The following is a 19,100-nucleotide window of genomic DNA, read 5'->3' on the forward strand; positions in this document are numbered from 1 at the left end:
GTTATATTTTTTTTGTTTGTTTTTGTTTTTGTTTTGTTTTTTCAAATAGGAAATGGTTCTGTTTTGTGATAGCAGTCATTGTATGATGCTTGTACTTGTATTTGTGTGTTTTTTGTGTGATTCGTTTAGTTATTTTTAGACAATCACAAAATAAGATGCAAGCATTGTAAATGGCAGACTGGCGAACATTTTGTGATGTGTACAGTTTGTCAAAAAAAAAAAACTTCTTCCACTCATTAAAAGTTTGTAATTATGATTCTTAAGTCATGAAAATGCTGTTGGTTTTTACTTTTTGTTTTATATTTGTTTTTGTTTTGTTTGTTTTTTAATAAAAAGCACTACATTATTGTGAATATACCTCATGGTGTTGTGATTTGATCAAATGAAAACGGTTAAAGTCTTTTATGCACCATAAAACAAATCAAATATCATTTATCATTTAGTTTAAGGGTTAATATTTTTTTAAATGTACTAGAACAACCACAAAAAGCATGTTACACCTTTACACCTGATATTAAAAAAATGGGATATTCTATTAAGTCAAAACTATTTTAATCTCTTCAAAATATATATTTTATAAAAATACAAGTTGTTTGTATCATCCAACAGCTTCCCATTATTCACCCATCTTCGAGGCTTTATGTATTTTTTAACGTATTAAAGTATTTTTAGAAGAGAATACGTGTTGGATTGTAATCCACTTCCGCATTGGCTCTGTTTCTATTCCCCCGTAGGCTGCTGATTGGTCACTCCCCTTATTGCGTCATAATTATTCTGGGCCAATCGTCTTGTCATTTCCGACCAATCAGCGTCTCTTCTCCGTTTTAAACTCCCGCCGCTGTCTGTCATGACCCAATAGTAGGCCTGCATGTTGGTCTGTGTATCTTCTGGTATTTGGATTTTCTTCAAAGGCGGATATTAAAAAGTAAAAAAAGAGTGCTTATTTATCAAAATTAAAATACGAGCATATCAAGCATTTTACTTTTTTGTGATTCTGAGTGGAGTTCCCGAAATGTAAAAATTACTTTGATTTCCTTTCTCTACCTCTCTCAAAATACACGAAGAGGCAGAAACTAAAAACGACAGTTTTTTCGTATCTACAGACCGGATGTTGTCATTGTTTTCCTCTTGTATTTAATGGAGACCTGCTGCCTGCTGCCAGCATTGTCGCCACCTACTGTGATGCAGAAAACCGCATCCTGGTCAAATGGCTCCCTCATGTGGCTCACTACAACAATATGTGTTTGACATAAAGTTGTGAATGAGATGTCATCAGTACTGTCTCTCACCTTTCTGATAATCCTGCTCTTATTATGAACCATGATAAACTGTCTCCCAGTTTGGTGTAAAATAATAAGTTGGTGGTTATAGATGGAGGCAATGCATTGTATGTGACACAAACATGAGTCCTCCAGCTTAACACAGATAGCTTCCCTGACTCCTCTTTCATACCACCTGTCTCCCTGTCCAGGAAGTTTCACTCCAACTCACATGTGTCACATCTGCCCTGCTGTAGTTGTTAGCCGTTCATTAGACAAACCTGAGCTTCACAAAGCAGTCAGATCAAAGAGCAGAGGTACATAACGGTCCTTCACATGATGCGAGTCCCCCACAGATCCACCTGCTGAGCTCTTCCAGCACATATAAACCATGTTTCACCACCAAACTGTTAGACGTGATGAAGCCGTCCTGCCTGCCCTTTGTTGAGGTGAGCCTTATCTTTTATGATGTTAATAAAAAGATATAAGTCCAAGTCCATGTTGACTCCATTGTGATCGAATGATGGTGCCAGAAATCCACTTTCTGAGCAGGCTGTATCGATGCTCAGTGTCTCCTCACTTCATTCGGTGACTGGTGCGGCAACCCATCAGGTCCAGGCTGCTGTAGAAGCAGTGCTGGATCCACTGGAAATATTCTCAGACACTAACTATAAATGTGCATTTTAATTGCATGTTGAAAGCTCAGATTAATACAAGCCCTATTATGTATTATAAACTGAAGGGAAAAATCATGGCTTTATGATTTGAAGATATCATAAGGACTGATAAGGTGCAAAACATTTTGAAATTAAACTTCAAAGTTGTGTCACAACTTATTCTAAAGATGAATGACATTGAATGAGTATGTAAAAATAATTATAATACTGAGTTACTATTCAGTAACACTGCCAGCGTGCACGCAAGCATGAACACGAAGACAGAAGTGTTTTTGATGTCTTGTCCTCTCTGTGCACACGTACGGTCCTTCCTTTTCAGTCCTGGCCAGCATGGATGTCACACAAACTTCCTTCTGGAGTGATGAACACTCAGTTCTTTTACAGCCGCCTAATAATATAATGTCTCTAGTCGTCCTCGGACTCCTTCTCTTCCTCTGTGTCTAAAAATCTGGTCATGTGTTCCAGTCGAAACGAGCCTCGGTGGATCCACTCCTGGTGTTGATTATGCTGTGTGACATTATAAAGACATTACACATTAGCTTTTCTATTTCCTTTAAAAATGAAACTAAATCTGTTTTTGACCTGTTATAATAAATTGTAAATAAAACAACAAAATTACTGACCTGAAAGCAAACCTGCATCAGGCTGCAGTCGACCACCTGCACCTCACTCGCCTGCTGGACTCCGTCTAACTCCACATTGATGGTCTGTCCAGGTTTGTACTGGGTTAAGTAGGGGTACGGCCAGTCCCTCAGGTATTTCTTCATGAAACATCTGTGCATGTGGTTTGACAGGTCATCTAGGACATCTTCCACTATTGAAACAAAGAAAAAATAAGATAAGATATTACTTTATTAGTCCCTCAGAGGGGAGATTGCAAGAAATGGATGCTGACGATGAAAAACAGCCAAAATCATAACAACAATTTTTCGATCTGTGATTAATTTGCCCAGATCAGTAATCGGTCAATCACTCTGGCCTCAGTGCTCTTCGTCCCTAGCAGGTGCATGGAGAACCTTCGACATCTCCTCCAGCTTGACAGATATTCCTTCCACCGATATCATCAGGTGTTCGGACTGTCTTCCGATGTTGTCCATCTGTTGTCCGTCCCTCCCCTTAGTGGACTGAAATGTCACAAATCAGTCCCTCGATCCGTTAGTCGAGGTCCCATGAGCCCAGGGTCTTGTTTTGTGTCCACGCTTAGCGGTAGTGCCATTTGCCAGCTGCTGCTTTTTCAATTCTTCGATACAGCAAGGCAATACCCAGGCCATTTAGGAGCATTCCTGCTACCAATGTCCGATAGATAAATAGATCCTCCATGTCTTCTAGGGACAGTGCTTACCAGACACCAGGAGTCCCTTCAGGGCAGATCGGTTCTCGCGGTGATGTTTTCCTTTGTGTGAAAATTTTGTCCAATGCACCGAGTGACCAATCCATGTCTAAAAATTATCCCAAGCACAGCAGAGCAGGGTGTTCAAGAGAAAAAAAGTCACAAAAATCACAGGAGACAAGACAAGAGAAAGAATCAGCAGGCAGAGAGCAGAGTGGGAACAGTCAGAAGCAAGGACAGATAGAAACACCTGAAAGCAGAACTCACCTGGTCTGCACACCAGGTGGAGTAACGGTAAACTGACAAATGCCGGTGTGTGATCATCTATAAAGACCAAGAACCTGGAAAACAAATTCAGATTTTCAGTTACATCTGAGCTGTTTTTAAAAATGCCATCATTTCCTTTTGGTTTAAGGGGTAAACCTGCATTCAGACACAAACCTTAGGTGGTTCCTTCTGCCAGGAAGCTCAGCTAAAACAGCAGGTTCGTAGTGGAGCGTGTTGTCTCGACACTGAACCACCACACGGGCACCAACATACAGCTGCTCCAGCGTCGGCGTGGCGTCGGAGGCGATGTGGTGGCCGGACAGTAAAATCCTCGCCTTGTCTTCGAAGTAGACTTTGTACTTTATTCGTCCATCTTCTGCAAAAAATAAAATAAAATATTAGACAAATATTTCTGTTTGTAGTATTTGTATCATTATTTTCCTCCCACCTTTTGTAACTATTTCTATTATCTTCCCCTTTTGCCATCTCATGGGTTCCTTCCTGGCCAGCACTCCCATGCCCACTTTGACTTCCAACTGTGTCAACTTAGGCAAATCATTTGTGGTTTCGTGAGAGCAATGGGCTGAGGATGTTGAACAGCCATTAGGTTCTGAAAGTAAGATTAAAAAAGACCTTGAATTTACATTCACCAGGTTTGATGGTGGTGTTCATGTCATGCTGTTGTTTGTGGTTTTACCGCTGCTGCTGCTGTTATTACTTGTTGTTGCAACAGGCTGCCTCGTATCAATCTTATTGTTTTTTTTCTGTTTTTTATTTGAGACAGAGAAATCAGAGTCACTAGAGTCCTCCTCTGGCCTCCACTGCATGTCAGAATCCGAGCTGCTGTCGTCATCTTCACTGTAGAACTGCTGAGGTGTCGGCGGTCGCAGTGCGCTGATCTTACTGTCAGGGATTCTGGTCAAAACCACCACTGCTCGTTTGAGCAGAATGCTGCTTTCCCATTGTGTCATCTTGTTGGGTGTTTGATTTACGGAAGGAAGAGACTAACATGGAGATTCAGATGTTTTTTTTTTCCTGTAGAGAAAAACACAAAACACAATATTACTGGAGCTCCCACATACATAGCAATGCATAAACCACCATGTCTCCACCTGTCAATACTACTCACACCTGGCACACCCATTCAGCACTGTTTATCTCTCACCATCCCACCCTCCCATTTAAGTAAACTCTCACCTAAGATGAAGCCCTAAACCTGGGTCAGGTTAAGACCAGCATCCCCTCATCAGATCACTCTCATACTTTCTTCTCCTAGTTCCCAACCTCCACTGATCACCCATCCTCTGAGAGGCAGGACAGCTCCCAACTTTAACTCATTAGTAAGTTTATTTTTCTGCTAACACAGTCACCACACATCATCTCTTACTTTATCAGACTTGTTTTTACCCTCTCTCTGCCAGCTGTTAGTGTTTCAAGCAGAAAAAAACTCAATCTGGCAACAAGATTAAATGTAAAAAACATATAAATATACAATTAAATCACATAGACGAATATGTACACTCTCTCCGACTCGCTTAAACAGATCAGCTGCATCATTTAAATGCGTATAATAACAGTTTAGCTACTGTTCTGATAGCTCTTCCTGCTCATGAGTTAAACAACAGACACAGGAAACTACTACTTAAACGAACTTTTAGCTATTTAGCTAAAATCACCTGCTTTCGTGTGCTGATTATCCGTCTCCAAGTCCGGTTACAACAAAATAAAACAAATAAACAATAATGTACTGTATTCTTGTAACGTTTGAAATTAGCGTTGCTAACATCAACGACTGTCTTCTTCTTCTTCTTCTTCTTCTTCTTCTTCTTCTTTTTCTTCGTTGGTGTTTTTGGCGGTTGCACACAGCACAGAGGTGCTTTAGCGCCACCAGTTGGGCGGGAGTGTGTAACCCGTGATATATGTACACTTCTTCTTCTTCTTCTTCTTCTTCTTCTTCTTCACAAAAAAACAACAATTAAAATTAAACAAACTAAAACAAGCATCATCGTAGTTATTCATCTCAATGTTTTCTTTAATAAAGCACTTCTCCTGGATTCAGCTTGGGGCAAATAAAAGTGAGAGTTGACTCAGCTTTTTGACGTTTATTGTTAACATTTTCTTGGTTAGGCTCCCTGATGGGTATCAGTAATCCCTTTATTCAAAAAAAAAGACAACACTCACACATAATGACTTCCTGTTCAAAGAGTCCTGACAGACTTCTCTCTCAGGTGATCTGCTCCTCCTGGTAGGTAGAGGTGGAGATGGAGCCGTAAGGATCCACCACTGTCTGGGCGCAACGCACCACCGTCAAAAGCAGGAAAAAACACAGGAGGAAGAGGAAGAAGAGAGCAAAGCCCAGGTCCACATCCACCTCAAGCTGCGGCGCAGGGTGAGAAGCCTGGTCCATGTGGGTGACGATCACTGGTTCTCCTCCCTCACAGGTTTCTTACAGAGAGGCCTGTATGCACATGAGCTACTGATAAAAAACAGAAATATAAATCAGAAACATGAACACAACATAGTAGTCAGTAGTCAGATTTAGCTTAGTCCTCTTTTTGGAGGGCTTATCAATATTGATATTCACGGCTGGTGGTTTGGTCTGTAACAAGTCAGAAAAATGCCTTAACATGATGCAGTTATGACTGAAATAACAACTTAGGAGACCAAGTTGTCTCCTAAGTTGTTCTCCGATGACAGAGACACATGAGTTAACATTTGACTTAAAGAGGTCAGAACTTAGTGGTCAAAGACAAAAGTCACATTTCTGAACATTCACATGGTCATTATGACAAAGTTCATGCAAATGTTGAACAAATAAATGAACTTTCAAGAATTTCCTTCGGGATTTATAAAGTTATCTTATCTTATCTTATCTTATCTTATCTTATCTTATCTTATCTTATCTTATCTTATCTTATCTTAGCTCATATTTGTAGATCATTCTAACCAGTACCTACCATATGAAAGGGTCAAAACTGGCTTGCATACATTATAACTGGCTTAAACATCAAATGTAATCCTACACAGATCCAGTGAGTACCTAGACTTTGACATTTAATTGATTACAAGTAAGGTTTATCAGCCTACACATGACCTATATTTTGTTTTGTACCACTTTTGTACTGCACCAGTGGTTTGACCACACACAAACTTTAAGTAAAGAAACATTATACATTTATACAGAGGTTTAAAGTCATCTTACAGATTAACTTCTAACTCACCATCCTTCATCAAGTGTTTTCTGCTGCGGATCTTCTCCTCCGCCAGCTCCAACCTTTAAAAACACACAGCATAGCACAGCATCTCTGTCCCGGTCCCCTCTGAGGTCCTTCAGTACTCAGGTTACATAAGACAGTCACCAGCTTAACTGTCCCGACCGTCCTTTCATGATCATCACAGGAAAAATGAGCAGCCTGCAAATTAGCTCCTGCACTCAAAAGACACATGCATACACATGCAAAGATACTCAAGCATGCACTTGCACCTTGCAACCTCCCCCTGGCGTGTAAAGCCTTTATTAATACTTAAGCAGGAATTGAATACTGCACAGTTCACCAGTGAATCAAACACCCCTCTGCTTTTGTTCTCCTGTCAGGAGGGCCCTCATCACTGTCAGCAATTAGACTTCACACCCCCATAACTCAGGCACCTTTGGCGACACTGATCTTATTCATTCAGCCTGAAAGGTCGGAAGAGGCAGCAGGGGGAGTCTGAAGGAAAAAGGCAAAGATTTGAGGAGGAAGACTGGACACAGGAGCAAGGCGTGGAAAGGAAAGCCCATACGTCTAAAGCAGGAGGAAACAGGAGATGCATTAGCAATTTAATTGTAGAGGCAGATGCTGGAGCGGGAGCAGGAGCAGGTTGGAAATTGACCCTGCCGCTTTAAAATGGAGATTGTTACAGTGAGGCCGCCAGTGACAAGAACAGTGTGGAAGTAAAGTGATCCCACTCCATATGTAATTAGTCAAGGAGGCCTTTTAGGCTGCAACCAAAATACTGCAGGGGAGAGTGAAGGACATGAGGAGCAGCTTCTGTCAGAGGCTCAGATTCCAGACTTTCTTTTTATTAGAACTATAAAAAACAATAGAGTTTTTTTTTAAGGCTGCACACATCATCACGGTCAGTGTGTCACCACAATACTGTGCCATCTGATATTGTAATAGCACCATGGTGCCTTCAGGTCTGGTGATACCAATGACGATGAGTGGTACCGGTGCCAGACTGCCAACACAAAGAGGACCACACATCCTCTGATGCACAACACTCTACTTCCAAATTAGTACAAATGAAGGCCTCAAGATTTTACACTTAATACTTCTGTAGCAAAGAACAGCTGGTTATACACTATGCAGGCTGTTCTTCAATAGAAAACTATAAAACAACATAAGATAAGATAAGATAAGATAAGATAAGATAAGATAAGATAAGATAAGATAAGATAAGATAAGATAAGATAAGATAAGATAAGATAAGATAAGATAAGATAAGATAAGATAATCCTTTAGTAGTCCCCTGCTGGGGAAATTCAGTGTTATATTAGTCATAGTTTGATTGCCGTTGCTAGGCAACCAAACTATTGTTCTTCACCCTCTTTCTTCTTTTTTATTCTTCCGCGTATCAGCGTATCTTCAGCATACATTGACCATTTCAGCCATTCAACTATCAAAATGTTCATCTCACAGAGGACATTCCGGATCAAGTTCAGGTTTTTTAAAAAAAATTATAATTTTTTTAAATATTAAGCAATTTCTGTGTCATTTTTAACATGGGAGTCTACGAGAGAGCCCTTTAATGAGGGTCATCTGCCAAATGTATCTCCTCCTACAAATTTCAAGCTACAGACTCCATTTTAGTCTCAAAACATTCATTAGATGCTGCTCTATCAAACTTGTATTCAGAATTTTCTAATTCCGAATTGTTTCCGCACGCCAGGCCCTCACAGTTGGAGTGATTTTTGAGGTCTCCTCTGCTGTTACCATTGTGACAGGCTGACACACAGAGGCATACAAAGCTCTGAATTGCTCTGATTCTCCAGCAATTCAGAGCAATCCTTCACATCTGCAGCAACCAAACTTGCATTTTCTTCAGGAAATACCCCTTTCTAGTTTAATATTTGTATTTAGACACTTGTGTCTGCATTTTGATCTTTGAAAATATTTGTATTTAAAATAAATTACTAATGGATTATAAAGCAAAACACACCTTATGTGACTGAAATTTAAATGTTAATATATTTTTATGATGCCAAAGGTTTAGAACATAACATTTGCAGATAATTTAATGGTTAATGGTTAATGGTTACTTATCTTCTTCAATAAAACACACACAGAGCAGTTATTCAGAATTATTTTTTTTATCATCTTCGTTGTTATGATTTTACATCAACATTAAGCAGAATAAAACACTTCAGTAGAAGTTCTTCAGAGGGAGCTGCAGCTGATTGGTCGAAAGGTGTTCAGGAACGTTGGAGACCACGTGAAGTGTTGGATGCATCAGGCAGAAACAAAGACGAAAATGAAACGCAACTTTTTTTTTTTCTTTTTACAATTATTATTTGAAATGATGAAGGCACTCGTCACAGAAAATGTAAACTATACTTTGGTGTTTCCTTTTCAACACTACAAGGATTTTTTTTTTAAACAAAGTAAAGTAGATAATAATAACAATAATAATGAGAATAAATATCAAACTCAATTTCAAATCGAACTAAAAGAAAATGACTGAATCATTATGACTCAGATTTTTAAGTCAATGCTGATCTATAGAAGAAACCATAAAGTGCATCTTCAGATGGATGGAAAAAAAAAAAAACACTGAATGGAAATGCTATTGACTCTTCCAGCCCATAAAGAATTCATAAAGAATTAGCGATTGGTTTGGATTACACTTACAACTAATTGCTCCCAAATTTAAACCATGGACTGGACTTGAAGAAACAAAAATAAAATTATACAACTACAAAAAAATAAACACTTAAAACTGATCTCTGTGTACGTTAAGACAAACTCCCACAAAGGCACATTTTCAGTACACGTGGCAGATGTAGCACCTCCTCTCAAACCGTATTAAAAAGTATTGTTTATCTAGCAACAGTTGCTCAACGTGTCAAAATGGCAGCTGCAATACTTGGACAGATTTATTATTATTATTATTATTATTAATATTATTAGCTGAAACTCTGGCATTTAAATGGTCCACAGGAAGCCACTGCTACACAAGTGCCCATCATCATCCTGGAAACATTTCCAGTAATAGAACATAAAGCTACAAGCAGGTACATGCGACTTAGCACAAAAGGCACAAAAGAGGAAAAGGAGAACCGCTCTGCTGCTGCGCAGATCATTGTGGTTCTTCTTCTTCTGCTTTAATTTAGTGTAGAGGTGAAATTATTCACGCTGGACTACCGGAGGGTTCAGAGTGCCGCCTCCTGCCTCTTTCAAACACCCCTTCTTTGGCTTCCAGGTGAGGGCCCTTCGTCCCTCATCACCTCCACCTCCTCCTCTTTCTCCTTTCCAATCAGTCTGTCTTATTGTGGTTGTTGTTGAGGACGGTGTGGCCGTTCTGCACGTGGCCGTTTTTCATCTTTTCCCTCCATTCGTTCCCTTCTTCGTCTTCAGACTCCGTCTCCTCCTTGTCGCTCCGCTCGTCCTCAACAATGTCCTGTCGGACAAAATCAATTTGTTACAGTGTGTACAGCTGAGGTGGGTGCATGTAAAATAAAAACACACACAGACATTTCTTACATTGCCTGGCAGGAATTTGATGACCATTCGCAAGATGAGCACAGCCCAGAAGATGTGCAGAATCTGCAGCACAAACATAAGCCCGTTGAAGAAGTAGAAGCCGAGGAAAGGGGGGTAGAGGGTCAGCGGGTACACCCACGTCGTGTGTATGATCCTGGACAAAAGGCAGAACAGAGAGTCCAGTCAGAGCCACCTACATCCGTCTCAAGAGCCCGTTGACAGCAGCCAGGAGTGTGGACAAGGAGTCTGTTGTGTTGTTGTGTTTCTAAAAAAGGTTTGAGCTCATTTCTGCACAGTAAAATATGAATGTATTATTAGACAGCCACCTGCTAATATAATCAGAAGAGCATGATGATACTGCAGAATCAAATTGAGCTCTCGTGAATACATCACAGTATTTCATGGCTGCCTCCCACCTCAGAAAGAATCTGTGTCGTCTTTATGAATTAATGTAGAAGAACATGCACACAGCTGCTGTGACCTTTGTGTTTTTGGCAGAGTGTAAGCGCGTTACTTTTACGTTGTGTAATCGGAGGTGTCTCAACTGTTTCCTGTGCGGCAACAGCCAACCTTTCACACAGAGGCGCAACAAAAACCCTCTGCTCCTCCTCCTCCTCTGTGCCTTTTACACAAAACAGTTAGGTACACGGAGGGCAAACGGGCCTCATTCAAGAAAAAGAAGGCAGGACAAGATGCTCAAAATGTGTGTGTCTTCCTGTGTGTTATGTCCACACAGCCTAGTCGCTGCAGCACTATGGCACCTTTGTCCACATTACAGACAAAAGCCGGATGTTAGTGTGAAAGGAGCTAAATGTTTAATTTCTTGTTTAAGCCACACATTTTATTGTGTTTCTATGCTTTGTCAGCTCATCACTGTCACATGTTCTAATCATACTAATCATAATCATTTACCAGAAGGGGAGTATTACGAGGCGGGTGATGATGAAAACTGCTGCGAACAATGTGAAGATGAAGTTGCAGGTTCGCCTCCAGCCTGCATAGTTGAACATTTTGGCTGACTGGAATTGAAAGAGATCACAGAGTGTTAAAGCTTCTCACTCCTCCTCCTCTAGAGGGCAGACACTCATACTCAGCTCATGCTGGATGTGGGACAGGCAGGACACAGGAGGAAGAGACGTTGTCACACCTCCATCAGATAGTCGGCAGCATCGTGCACTATCATGATCAGAGTCCCTGCCCGGATGTAGTTGACCAGCCAGGAGAAACTGATAAGCAGGATGGTGGCCACGTGGTGAACTATCTGCTCCCTGAAATCCTGAAGAGGCAGAAAGAAAATCTAAGTCACTTATTGATCGAGCTGTAAAGATAAAAGTCACTAATCAACAGCTGCCTGATCCTGGCTTTACAAATGATTAACTCTATGCACACTGCACAGCTTTATAGCTATAAAAAGAACTAAATCCACACACAAAAGGCTGAAAAAGAGACTGAGCTAAGAGTTACAAAACAAAAGTCTGATTTCAACATGGTGGCTTTCAGGAAAACTCCAGAAATCTATTGTTATAAAACCAGGCAGCGAGGTCAGAGGCTTCTCACAACAGCATTTAGACCTGAAGATTAAATGGTCAATCTGTGATTTCCTGCAGAGCTCCAGTCACACATTAACCCTCACAGCATCTGAAGAAGCATCAACCAAACTTAAGACACTTATCTTTAACAGCCTTCTCAGCTCCACTCAACATCAGACTTAATGGAGAAATCAATGTCTAAAACCTCAAAAAACACAAACAGCAGCTCACACCCTTCTCACCGTTTTAAGCACTTAGTGAGCGATCTATCTTGATGGAAGATCTCAGAGGGGTTTTACAGCAGGGAGTGCAGCCGTATCACTTACCTTACGTTTGACATCCGACGCTACGCTCAAAAGCAGGGACAGGTAGAAGCCCAGCTCGATCATGTAGTACCAGTACTGCGACGGTATCAGAGGCTGAGAGGGGAGAGAGGAATGTAGAGAATGAGTATAAATAAGGCCTACATTAGCAACCTTAGCCACTGTGCACAAAAATGCTCGGAAGGCTGGTTCTGTCTGTCATTTTTTTTTTTTTAAGTTATCCTCTCTGAAGGTCTACAAGGTCTCCACAGAGAACAGATTTAAGAAAGGCATGCAGCCAAATACAGATGTACACGTACCATTTTTGGGAAGTCTTCCCACATGAGCTTCATGTCGTAGAACCATGGTTTCTGTGGGGAGACAGATTATTAATGAGCTGGGCATAATGAGTGACATTCAACAAATAGATGTGTCTTTAGCTGCAAAGGCATCACTTGGTGTCTTGACATTACGTGTTTTTTGTGAACAAATTACTCACATCAATGAGGACTGCCAGGCCAGCAAAGAATGCAAAAAGGTAGAAGGTAAATCTCCAGCTGTAAGAGAATGCGCAACCAACTCAGAAACATCACTGGAATGAATGAAGCATCGTTAATAATGCAAAATTTGACCTACCTTGCTTCCCGGAATTTTTTCAGCTTGCTGGGTCGGTCCTGGTTTCTCCGCCGCCTGAACCACCTCTGGACCTGCCGCACTGAGCAGCCGGTTTGTCTACTTAAACTCTCTATGGAGCTCTGACAACACAAACAAACAAAAGCAAAGAAGAGTCAGTGCTGGATTTAAGGTTTAGACTGAGTCACTCTTGTCCATTTGCATCTCAAACTAAATGTTATAATCATGCTGTTAGACACCTGTGTGGGATGCTTTGATGAGCTGCAGAAATATGACTCCAGGACGGGATTTGTAGGAGCACGAAGGCGCTGCTTGTCGCTCACGCCCAGCAGAGAGGCCAGAGGAATCGCTACCGTCCTGGAAAGAGGAGAAGCATGCTGGATGGAAAAACACTGCTTGCACATCATTTCATCATTGTCAGAGAAGGAACATGCAAAACAGAAAGGTTGAGGGAGATTAACAGGCAAATGGCTCACCGCTCAAATATCTGTCTGATGACCAGGAAGCCGAGAGCGATGGGTAAAGTAGCCCAGAGGTCCCGTGTTTTAGGAAAGACTTTGCCATCATGATCCTTCAAGTCATCCCAGCCATGGCCCTCAGGAAACCAGATCCAGTCTGCCCATATCTGCTCACTCAGCCAAGACAACATCCTACAGACAAGAGAGAGAGAGACAGAAGGATTCTTTGCTTAAAGGAAAGAAATCACAGGCAGAGGGACAGTTTGCAGATGTTCTGTTTGATAAACACAGAGACTCAACCATGAACACATCCTGAGAGGAAACAGGATTGACTGAAGTTTATAATCTCACTCTGCATCGGCAACAGGCTGCGTATTTACAAAAATGGAGGCAAGATTTTCTTTTTTCTAATGCTGACCACAATGCAATTAAAAAAAAAGAGACAGAATTCATCAGGGGCATCAAGCTGGACCTGGGTTTGACAGTAATTTTCACTCCATAGAAACATTAACCATGTAACTGTCTGGATAAAACATTTACTCTTAAAGAGCCACACTGGCCAGGTTGTTTTTTTACAGAGACCTGTGAAGGCACCATTAGTTAGCCTACTAATACAAAGCAGATATGTTACTTATCTTGATATAGGTGTTCTAGGTTACAGTGGGCTGAACAGTGAAGAGTGTTATGTGTCGTTATTAGAGTGCAGAAACAACAGGATCTAGTAAATAAGAATACATAATTGTGTGTAATTGCTGGCAATACCTCTATGGAATAATTAAAGTAATCTTACACTCTCATCAGAGTCTATTTGTGGATGCCTGCAACAACTGCACAGACTTGATGCCAGAAAGGTGCTGAAAAATCCACAATAGATGCTGGATTTTAAGATAAATGGTGGGAGCAGCCATTTTGCATCCTGCATGTGTGTATATATATATATGTGCGTTAAAACCATTGACAGTATATTACTATAGACCCACAGGACTCTAAAAAGCAGAGTTATCACTATGGTCAGGATCATCCTCTCTCAGAGTGATGCTGAAACACTTGTTCATGCTTTTGTTACTTCTAGGCTGGACTACTGCAACTCATTACTCCCTCATTAGGATGTGTTAGCAGCTAGAGCTCTGACAGGAATTTAGCAAAAGGGATCATATCTCTTCTCATCACTGGCTCACAATAAGGTCAAGAATAAACTTCAAAATCCTCCTCCTTACTCGGGCTCTACATGGACTGGCTCCAATATATCTGCAGGATCTAGTAGTACCATATATTCCTAATAGAACACTCTGATCTCACAGTCCAGGTTTAAAGGTTTCTCCCTGTTAGAAGAGTTTTTCTTTGCCACAGTTGTTCTTAAGGGGATTCAAGCTTTTTTCTGTAAAGCACCTTGAGACAATTTTGATTATAAAATGCACTATATAAATCAAATTGAATTGAATTGAATGGCTCATCCAGTCACCTGACCCACAGTCTTTTAAAGTTAATCAGTATGAGGATTGCAGTTTTGCCCACTTCCTCCTGTGTGTCAGCTCTCATGTCGGACATCTGGCACAATACGATCCTTGAAAAAAAGCTCATCTTGGGCGTCCACCAGCGGATCAGGTTAAACACTTCAGAGAGCAGAGAATGAGCTCTCTGTGTGTTGCGTTAAAATATGTTAATGAGTGTCGGTTTGCATTCAGTCCTGAGGTGAATTATGGGATTTGGGAGGATTTTCTGTCTAACAGGGGGGACTGGAAACCAACCTCGGGGCTGTAGACGCTTCATTCTGTCTGTGGTTTACTGCACAGGACAGCAAACTGAACTCTAATCACAAGCAAAAGCAAAGTATAGAGAGATAGGGAGCAGTAAAAATTCCTGTCACCCAGTGAGTTTATATATCACAGGTGACAGCAGAGGCAGGAGTTCAACAGTGTTTCGCTGCCTGCTGCATATTTCACCTCATTTCACCTGCAGGAGATCAATATTTGGCAGAATAGAAGGTGCAACAGCTACAAGCTAAAGTAAACATGCATGACCGTGAATAGAAACATGAAGCTTCTACTTTTGAAAACTAGTTTAACTAGTAAACTAGTAAACTTTAGTTTAATTAAGTTGTGTAGATCTATGAGCAAAGTGTAATGTTTCACCCTGTTCCTACTGTAGGGCTGTGTATTGGCAAGTATCTGGCGATACGCTACATCACGATACACGTCACGATAAAATACGATATATCCCAATACTGTAACAAAGACTATGTGTGTATATATGTATATTTATCAGGGTTGGGCGATATATTCGCTGTTGTAATGTTTTCCTACCTCTTAAATAAAGATCGGGAGGCAAGATCGGAGTTCATTCTTTTGATAACAACAAACATCCAGTTACTATGGCAACAACCAACACTTCACGCCTAATGCATGTCGCATATGCATGCGGCATTGTGGCCTCGTTGCGCTTTCTTCGTACTCCGGCTTATGGTGACAGACGTTGAACCTCTGTTAGGAACATGCTGCTCCACATCATTTAACTGAACACCACTGCCTTCCGCCATTATTGTTATTGTGGGCTCACATGTGCGCACAAAAATGCGTCATCATGACGAGGCACAAATCGATTTGGCCACAACTTAAATCAATACCAGTATCTCCAAATAAAATATCGCGATATTTCATAGAATCGATTTTTTAGAATCGACATCTTTCAGGATGTTTTGGCAGAGAGAGAAAACACACAGCATTGGACCCACTCTGGGCAGCAGTTGAGGCTTAGGGTGCCTTACTCAGGGGCATCTCTACTGTGCATACATGAAAGCAAACATGGATAAATTACATTGCAAATATTACAGCAGCAATGTTATGTGTGTGTTAAACATGCCATTAGGCCTCGTACGCACAGTGTAGTTGGTGCTGCTGGGGCAAACTTCTTAACAACAAAAGCTTTTACATCTCTGACTGATGGTGCATCCAATTTACAGCAGCAAGCCGGATCTGGCCTCTAACACCACTTCACTGTGAATTAATATGTTTTTACATAGAATTTAATTTCCTGTTGCACATTGTGTTTAATGAATACACAAACGGCATCAAAGCCATTGACAGTCAGCTGCAGCTGCTCCCAGCTTCCCGAGCATGAATAAGAGCAGAAATTTAAATATCTCTGTCCTTCTGCACAGACGGACTAAAAAGAGATGTGATACTGTGATTTTATTTCTCGTGGGGTTGCCTCTTGGTAACACACAACCATCAAATCTCTTTTCACATCACTCACCAGACACTGATTGGATCGAACTGCTGAGGTTGAGCTACAAGCACGTAACTATCATCCTAAATGGACCATGTGCTGAAACTTTTCCTGTTTACTTGTTTTAATGTCAGCCATCACATGGGTCAGAATGCAGCTGAACTGACCCTAACCCTGATTTTGTGTGAAGCAGGAGCGTTCATCTTACAATGGCTTGATTTAAATCACCATATTACATGACTTTATGGAAATCAGGGGCAAAAACACCAAAGTATCCCATGTTGTTTACGACTGTGATCACTGTGTATCTCTCTTGGTTAAAGTCTTTAAAACACAGCACATGATGCTCAAATCAAATGACTCTTCAGCTTTGAATTAGAAGTTTGTTTCTCGCATTACATCTACGCTCTTTGCGTAAACTCGTGCAGGGAGTGGCGGAGTGCGCACGCATGGCGCAAGCGGGGTGTCTCCCGGACATAGCGGAACAGGCGTAGTCTGAATCATCACTGAGCAGCAGCTTTAAAACATGTTTCCCCGCACTAAAGTAACTTTCATTGTGTGATTAATACAGAAAACTACCAACAGCCTTCACATGAATCTCCTGTGTGACCGTAAACAGAGCGCAGCGGCGGCTCTTCGCCGCGACATCTCCACTTTACGTTAGAAAACTTTTTTTTTTACGCACAGAAGTGGCACCATTAGCGACATGAAGGGCCGTTTTATCTTCTGCAAACGAATTCTAAATGTCAACACGGGCGGCTGTGAACGCTTTGTTTGTTGAGCTTGAGGACCCACATGACCTTTACTTCTTTTTTTTATCGCGGTGTTCCTAAAACAAACAAGACAAGAAGCGGGGCCTTGTTAGCAAGCTAAACTTTGATGTCAGTGTAGCGGTTGAAAACGAGAGGAAGGAAGGTGCCAGCGAGGTTAAAACTTCTCATAAACCATCCAGGGATGATGGGCTCTGCCTAAAAATAGCATCCAAATGTGTGTCTGTGTGTGTGTGTGTGGAGGAGATGTGTATAATCTGGCGCTTAGGAAGCATCCCGAGTTTTTTGGTTGTTGTTTTTAAATCCGCAATGATTGCATCGTCCATCGTGTAACGGGGCAGTCCTCTTACCTGTCTTCTCTTCGCTGTGTGCAGGCAGGTTGTGTAGTCCTGTTGTGTAGCTACGCCTGCTGCTCGTCTTGTTCCTGTCGTGGCTGCTGCGGGGATTTCACGGAGTTCTCGCCATGACAGACGCACCAACTCTCTGATCGTTCAATGAGCTCAAATTCTTCTTCTCTGTTCTTCTTCTTCTTCTACTCCTTCCTCCCTCAGCACCGACACATTATTATACAACAATATGTCGGTCTTTCTCCTCCTAATACTCTCCTCTGGTCCAAAAATGAGACAGAATACTTTTCCGGTGGATCAAAGTGGTCTGAGTGTTGCTACAGAGTTCAAGTGGTCGGATATAGTGGATTTCATGGTAGTATGTAAAAAGAGAATGAGAAGGGGGCAGGCTATTTAAAGTGACGTGAGCCTCCACACAGCTGTATGAAGGGTGGTTCATGCCACAGGAGGGCGGAGAGGCACGTTTGTCAGTTTGTGGTGTTTCTACATGTATATATGTTCAGAAAGAAAGTCACACAAATACATATTTTGTAGGTGCTGGTGAGGTGGTGCATATATAAGAAGGGTTCACTCCCTCTCTAACAAAAAAAAATCATCTGATTGTAGTTAAATAGCAACATATAACTTTTTTTTACCCATAATAGCAAAAATAAAAACAATATCCAAAGATTTTATTGTCAATTCACTCTATGTGTAGAACCTATAGGTGAAATTTCTCTCTCACATTGGTGTAATAAAAAGTAAATTAGCTGAAAAAAGAACATATAATATAAGGTAGTAAAAAGTAAAATAAATATATACAACACTAGTAAACTTCAGTGTTCTGGTAGGAACCCGTAAAGGACTACAAAATGTTTCTATTTTACGGCATACGCCACACCCGCCTCCTTAATGTACCAAAGGACGAGGCAAACGGAAAAAAAAAAGACAACGCAAACGGAGTTGGAGGATGTATCTAAAAATGTAAGGAAAGGGTTAATGATATACTTGAAAAAACACGGGATTATTTAATCGTATTTAATTTATGTAAAGGATTCCCTCTGACTATTCTCGACGTCCACACTCCAGTCCGGTAGGTGGCGGTATATGCACCTTAAATTGGTTGCCAACCGCCGGCTAAATACCTAAAAGAAGAAGAAGAAGAAAAAGATGCTTCCAATCTGCCGGAAATTCACAAGAAGAAGAAGAAGGAGGCCGAAAAGTTCAAAGCCATGGCAGAAACACCGAATAAACCGAAGAAATTAAAAATGATATTTTAAAAGAGATGAAGAGAAGAAAAACAAAGCGATAAAACAAGAGCAGCTGGAAAGAACCGTTGTCATAGTGACGCAGGTCGGACGTTGGTAACGGCAGCTTCTGTAAACAGGAGTTTGTTCCGGTTGGGTACAGGTCAATTAGCTACAGTCATCATCTTTGCGGACAGACGACGACAATGAGCCCGGCTAAAATAAGGTAAAGTCATTTTAAACTGCTTGAATAGACTTTTAAATTGATGGATGTTTACCTGGTTAAACGGTTATTACTGTCTGTGTTCGCTGTATTTGCGCTAAAACACTAAAA

General features: G+C 41.1%; 2 protein-coding genes across 2 annotated transcripts; both read right to left on the reverse strand.

The window, feature by feature from the left end:
* Window positions 1-2,032: 2,032 nt before the first annotated feature.
* On the reverse strand, window positions 2,033-5,343 carry LOC114432681 (histone-lysine N-methyltransferase SETDB1-B-like). Its single transcript, XM_028400854.1, has 7 exons — window positions 5,210-5,343; window positions 4,231-4,568; window positions 3,982-4,143; window positions 3,708-3,909; window positions 3,534-3,607; window positions 2,560-2,750; window positions 2,033-2,443 (listed from the first exon to the last, which is right to left on the reverse strand). Exons 2-7 carry the CDS (start codon window positions 4,502-4,504, stop codon window positions 2,342-2,344), a joined length of 1,005 nt encoding a protein of 334 aa, XP_028256655.1. The 5' UTR covers window positions 4,505-4,568; window positions 5,210-5,343; the 3' UTR covers window positions 2,033-2,341.
* A 3,524-nt stretch (window positions 5,344-8,867) lies between these two features.
* Window positions 8,868-17,915, reverse strand: LOC114432678 (ceramide synthase 2-like). The gene is made up of 11 exons (XM_028400850.1): window positions 17,544-17,915; window positions 13,217-13,390; window positions 12,980-13,097; window positions 12,744-12,862; window positions 12,607-12,664; window positions 12,428-12,478; window positions 12,132-12,224; window positions 11,424-11,552; window positions 11,189-11,295; window positions 10,277-10,430; window positions 8,868-10,193 (listed from the first exon to the last, which is right to left on the reverse strand). The coding sequence occupies exons 2-11, from the start codon at window positions 13,387-13,389 to the stop codon at window positions 10,050-10,052; spliced, it is 1,146 nt and encodes a 381-aa protein (XP_028256651.1). The 5' UTR covers window position 13,390; window positions 17,544-17,915; the 3' UTR covers window positions 8,868-10,049.
* Between the last annotated feature and the right edge of the window lie 1,185 nt (window positions 17,916-19,100).

The sequence above is a fragment of the Parambassis ranga genome, chromosome 2 (genome assembly GCF_900634625.1).
Source record: "Parambassis ranga chromosome 2, fParRan2.1, whole genome shotgun sequence".
Lineage (NCBI taxonomy): Eukaryota > Metazoa > Chordata > Actinopteri > Ambassidae > Parambassis > Parambassis ranga.